Source organism: Camelina sativa, chromosome 11, assembly GCF_030686135.1.
Source record: "Camelina sativa cultivar CO46 ecotype springtype chromosome 11, ASM3068613v1".
NCBI classification, from domain to species: Eukaryota; Viridiplantae; Streptophyta; class Magnoliopsida; order Brassicales; family Brassicaceae; genus Camelina; species Camelina sativa.
The window spans coordinates 17,769,850-17,775,934 of record NC_141890.1 but is presented as its reverse complement, the minus strand read 5'-3'; the positions used below and the strand labels follow the sequence as shown (position 1 = coordinate 17,775,934).

Sequence of the window (6,085 nt, the reverse complement as noted above, 5' to 3'; positions counted from 1 at the left end):
TTCTAATATCCAACTGGATTACCCACCAAACAAAGAAATATCTGCTCCAACTATATATGACCATCTATCCGCCTCTCTAGGCTCGATACCTCTCGCGAAGAATCTCGCACCGGTCATCAACCACTGCTCCATCCTCCTAACATAAGATGGAAGGTCCTCAACATCTGCAGCCCTCGGCTGCACCCCACCACATGCGGTACAACTAGAGGCTGCACTCGTACCCCTCTCGGTAACCGCTCCAACAGTACGCCAACAGATCCGCCAAGCGATCATCTCGACCCTGGGCTCCACCTGCTGCAACCCCACACCTGGGTTCCCAGCACCCCCGGCACGCTCACCGGCTAACCCCCTCTGGTCCCTTCTGATACGCTTGCGACCCTCTGACGTACCTCCTCGTGGAACTCTGGACCACACACTCGCTGGTCTCGGGACCCGCCCGACCATAACCACGACCACGTCCCTGTCCACGACCAACAATTTAAACACCTTTAGCCACTGCACTTCCAAGAACAAAGGCTAACAAGCAATCTTAACATAATACAAAAAAACACAAAAAAATACAACTCACCGTGGAATCACACTGTAGGCTCGAAGAGGATGTTCTAGGACTTCATGCCATACACAATTGACTAACTCACATAATCAATCAAGACATGCAATCCCAAACATCTACAGCATAAAGCCTAGTGAACCCAAACCTAGAACCGTAAGGGCTCTTATACCAAACTGAAACGACCCGACCCGTTTTTTTTTTAAATAAATAATAAATAGTAAATAGTAATAATAATAATAATAATAATAATAATAAATAAAATACAACTAGTGGTCTCATATCCACTAGCCACCTAACCACAATCACAACCAACAGCGAAATAACAAATACCAATAACCAATAAATATCCAATAATAAACCAATAATCATATCATAGATAATATCAAAATACCAAACATCAGGAAACATAAAACCGGCAACCTAGCAATGTTTCTAATGACCCAACTCTATCAACCTAGCAATGTCAGAGAACAACCAATCGAGTCCCTAGAACATCCTCCTCTTCATTGCCTTGATTCCACGATCACACTTTGCCTTTACCTGCACCATAAACACAAATTGCAATGCATGAGTATTTTATAAACACTCAGTAAGGCAATCCTCCCATCTATTGGGCTATACACACAAGCAATATAGACATCTCTAACCATCAATCAACAATCAACAATCAACAAACAACAAATAACAAACCAAGACTCTGCATCGACCGACACCAACATGCATCGACCGACACCACATGGGGATGCATCGACTGACACAAGGATGCATCAACCGATGCAAGTTACACATGCATCTATCGACACTCGCACTGCATCGACCGACGCATGCTCGACATAACACGAAAACCCTAGGTTTTACGCGCTGTCCTCGCACTTGCATCGACTGACGCACAAGTGCATCGACCGATGCAACATGCCGAGAATCATGTTCCCCGAAGCTTCTTGCCGGATCTTTGTTCCTGCAACCACAAAACTCGATCCCAAGCCATAAGAAAGCTTCCTAACGTCCCAAATAACCATCTAACAAGCCTAACAACACATAAACAAGCAGATCAGATAAGCTCTAGCTTAGATAAGCCATGGTCCTGCACTTACCTTTGCCAAGACGATTCTGAATCTTAAACAAACAAGAACACACTTCCAGAAAGCTCCTACAACGATCCCAGCTACAGATCTCTACAGGAACAGCTTACAATCCCCCAAAATCCCCAAGAACACTCAAGAACACTTTTCTCTCTTTCTTTTCTCTCAAAAATGGCTAAACTCCCGAATGAGACAAAACACTCGAGTTAAGGGTTTTCCCTAACCCAAAACACATCGTTTAACTTAAACTCGTCCGCACTTAACAGGCCTTGCATCGACCACGCGCGGCGATTTCACCAGCCGCCATCTTCGCTTGCCTCTCCGATGTTCGGTTGCGACCGGCGCCGTGAGAGGGCTCTCTTGTTTCTGTTTGTTTGCTCGTCATTCTCGTACCGGTGCATGAAGCTCTCCGTCGTTTCAGGATTTTGTCTTGATTCTCATCGTTGTGGTTGGAGCTCCGTCCTGCGTGTCGGCCTCTTGAGGTGGATGGGTGCTCCTCCGTCTGACCCTCTAGCTAGTCGACGGCTTGAGGCTACGATGGAGATTGATTTCCTCTCCCTTTGACACGCAATTTCGACCGGCGAGATCTCCTTGTAGATCTGGCTCCTCCACCCCTGTGATTCCCAGCGGCAGACCAAACCCCTCTCAGCGGTTTAACGATAGCTATGGTGGCGTTCTGCCGTGTTTTAACGGTTTCTCAATTCTAGGCGGCTTCTCAATGGTTTTTCGCTTGAGGACAGCGTTCATTTCCTGACGATTTGCCGTCTCTGTCTTCACCGTGTGGCATCGATCTCGTCCGTCGGAGCTTAGCCTTTGCGAGTGGATTTGGTGTTTGATTCGGAGCGAGTCGTGTTTGTTTTGCTCGGCTTATCCCTTCGTCTCGTATAGATGTTGAAGTCTCACCACTCTAGCTTCTCTCCTTCGGATAGGTATTCTTGACAATGCTTCGGTAATTTTCAGTTTTGGTCATCTTCCTCGACGATAAGGCTTGGCGATAGAATGGACGCTTCTCTGTTGGTCAAATATGTCTGAAGACAGCAGCATATCTTTTAGGAGATTGTCCATTGTGATGCGTCGGGTGTTTGGTTATTGTCTTGGGGTCTCCATTTTGAGCTTACCAGTAGCTCCGGTGTTACTGCTTTGGTGATGTTTTGGCTGCCAGTGGTGGCTCTTTATAACATCTCCTTTTCGTGAGTATCACCGATATATCTTGTTTCGTTGTTTGCTTTTTGCCCTGATATTGGTTGTGTCTTGTCACTGCTGGTGCTTTGAGTTGAGGTTAGCGTCGCAGTGAGTTTTTGCCTGTTATTTTCTTAGCTATGTGTGCTAGAGGAGCTAGTAAAACTAATAGCTTTCAGTGTGGTGTAAAGATAAGTATTTAGCTCTGTACTAGCTGACTCCGGGGAAAGGACTTGGTAGGGCGAGCTTTCACCGTTTGCATATTTTATTTCGTGAGGTTCCATTCTAGGAAAGCTCATGGATGTTGTTAGATGAGTCACTCTCACAGGATGTCGGGGACGTATGTGATCGAGGGCTCTATAAACTTCACCGTTGACGGCTTAGTCTCGGGCCTCCACTGAAAGGCTTCTAGTGCATCTAATGCTTGGGAAATTTGGCTTCTACAAAGTGTACTCGCCCTTCGTCTCCAGCTTACCACATGGGAAGAACACCAATATCGTTATCACTTCGTCCAACTCTATTCACCTCATGTCTACGTCGAGTGGACGGACTGAGATCATGTTTATAAATTATGCTTCCATGTTTTTACCTTTTTTTGCCATGGGACCATTTCTATAGGATTATAATCCATGATTGTAAACCTAAACCTTTTTCATTTCAATGAAATATTTACATTCTTAGCAAAAAAAAAAAAAAAAAAAAAGAAAAAAAGAAAAGAACAAGCATATGAGAATGAAAATAACAAGAATCATAAATAAACAAAGAAAACAAACGAATTGAAGTTCAATAACAAGAAGAAAAAAAAAACACATCTATGAAGGCTGAAAAGCCCATTAAGTTTATATAATTGTCATATAAAAAGGGTTTATTTCAACCTTTAACTCCCGAATTAATGCTAGGGATATAACTGCGCACGTTACGAGTTTGACACCAAATTCAATACAAATTGACAATCATTTTTACGTCTTTTGGATTTAGTGTTATTCAAAAAAAATGTAAAACTAAGTATTAATTCATATCAACCCTCCAGTGATATGAACCGTCGGAAGGGAGCTGAGAGCACCGTCTCGCCCTATGTCCAAACACACCACACAATTGGCAACGACCCTGGTAACCTTTGCCTTGGGAGCCACGGGAGAATTGGTGGTGCGAACCGCGTGGAGCAGAGCGATTCTGGTGGCGAGATGAGTTGGTATTGCCAGAGAATTGTAACACAGCATTTTGCCGTGACAGGAACCACGAATGACGCGGAAACTTGTGCCTGAAGCTTCAGCTCATAATTGATGAGCTTTATGGCGGGCATGGAGGAAGGAGTATCACGACCTTCTATCTGGTCAATGAGAGGCTTGTAATCCTCCGGAAGACCACCGAGCAGATACTTGATTTGTTCTTCATGTTCATAAGGCTTGCCAAGCATAACAAGTTGATCGAAAAGAACAACCAAGCCACGTATTCATCAACAATGCGGGAACCTTTTTGCCATTGCTTGATCTGTTCCTGAAGTTGTTTGATGTGTCCCCTCGTTGGTTTAGCATATGTAGAGGAAAGAAGGCTCCAGATCTCTGCCGACGTGGAAGCCTTGGAGAGCATGGGTTGTATCTCGATCGAGATCGCACCGAGAAGGCTAGCAACAATGAGTTGTTCTTGCCTTTCCTAAAGATTATAATCTAGATTAGGAATAGAAGTCTCACCTTGGCGCACAGTGGCGTCCGGAGCAACCATGGTTCCATCAAGGTACCCGGCAAGACCATAACCGACAAGCAAGGCATGAACTTGACGGTTCCACATCAAGTAATTGGAAGTGGTGAGATTGGTAACATTAGACATATTGATATTATGAAGCTGTGATATAGAGGTATGATTGATAACATCGGATGGAGAAGCAGCCATGGCAAAGAGAGATCTAAAGAGCTAGAGAAGAAGGAGAAAGAGAAGCTGTGAAAAAAAAAAAAAAATTGTAGGTCTAGGATTTTACTGCTCTGATATGATATAAGGAAAGCTTGTATTATACATGTGAATGTGTTACAATATATATAGTGTTTAGCAATCACATTAGTCCCTACGTTATATCTCTCTTCTATATGGAGATCATGACAACTGTGGGAAGATTGGGAAAACAAAAGGGTTACTTTCAAAGATCATTGAATTCACTGACGCTGACAAGAGGCTGTTAGAGGATTCTGATGGTAAACCTATTCAGATCTTGGTTGTGAAACGGTCTTTGAAGCTGTTAAAGAACCTGGTGACCACGACTACTGGTGCAACAGGGGAAAACTTGAGGAGAGAGATATCTGCGATTGTCTTCACAGTAAGTAACATTAGGGAAACATAATTACACCATGGCAAGAGTCAACCTGATCTGCAGAAGCTCGGTGCAGACATTTTGACTTTTCTTGCGTTTGACGAAGGTGCAACCGAGAAGATTGGGAGGACATGAGGGGTTTTGAAGGGACTTCTCTGCATCTTCTTGAACAATGAGATTCCAGAGGATAAAATTGGTGTGAGAGTCTCTGCTGGTGAATCTATAGCTACGCTAGCTCAAGGAAGTAAAAGCAATTGCAAACGTATCTTGAGATCAACTTATCTTCAGGGACTCGGTGAGGCGTTGAACAACCCGTTGATTAGGTTGAATGCAGGGAGAATCTTACGGTATCTCTTCGCATCTACAGGTCCTGATCAGTTTAATGAACATCTGAAGGAAGTTATTAGATCTGTAGGAGCAACCGTAAGTCCTCATGTCCTTGATGCAAAAGAAATTAATTAGTTTCATGAATCATCAGCATCACTAATGCTATCTTGTCAATGCAGGTTCTTAAGGCAATACTGACTGAAGAAAGAAAATATCAAGAAGTTATGGTGGGATTAGCACCGCATATTCTCAAGTTGATGAGTCTTGAAGAACTGAGATGGTTGTTCGAGAAAGCGAGAGTGGGCGAGGAAGAACTAGCCGAGGCAGTAGTCAATATTCTCAAGAAATATGAACAGCCGGTTACAAAGGCTCCAAGAATCAGGAGGTTTGCAATAGAGCTAACCATTGCGATGATGAAAGCTAATCCTGAGACGGTCAAGACTTTCCAAAACCTTGGGATGAAGAATGAATTAGAGACTGTCTTTGAGACCACGACTGAGCTTGAGAACTTTGATATATTCTCTGGCACGGTTGGGGTGGCATGCCATGGCTCAACGATCAATGAACTCACTGAAGAAGCAATGATATTGTTGAGATAGACTAAGAAATCACAAGCAACAAATTTAAGGTCATCGACTTTGT

General features: G+C 43.7%; 1 protein-coding gene across 1 annotated transcript; it reads left to right on the top strand.

Moving 5' to 3' along the window:
* The first annotated feature begins 4,671 nt into the window (after positions 1-4,671).
* Positions 4,672-6,042, top strand: LOC147934174 (uncharacterized). Its single transcript, XM_087472529.1, has 4 exons — positions 4,672-4,705; positions 4,902-5,122; positions 5,264-5,539; positions 5,623-6,042. The coding sequence occupies exons 1-4, from the start codon at positions 4,672-4,674 to the stop codon at positions 6,040-6,042; spliced, it is 951 nt and encodes a 316-aa protein (XP_087328655.1).
* Positions 6,043-6,085: the final 43 nt, after the last annotated feature.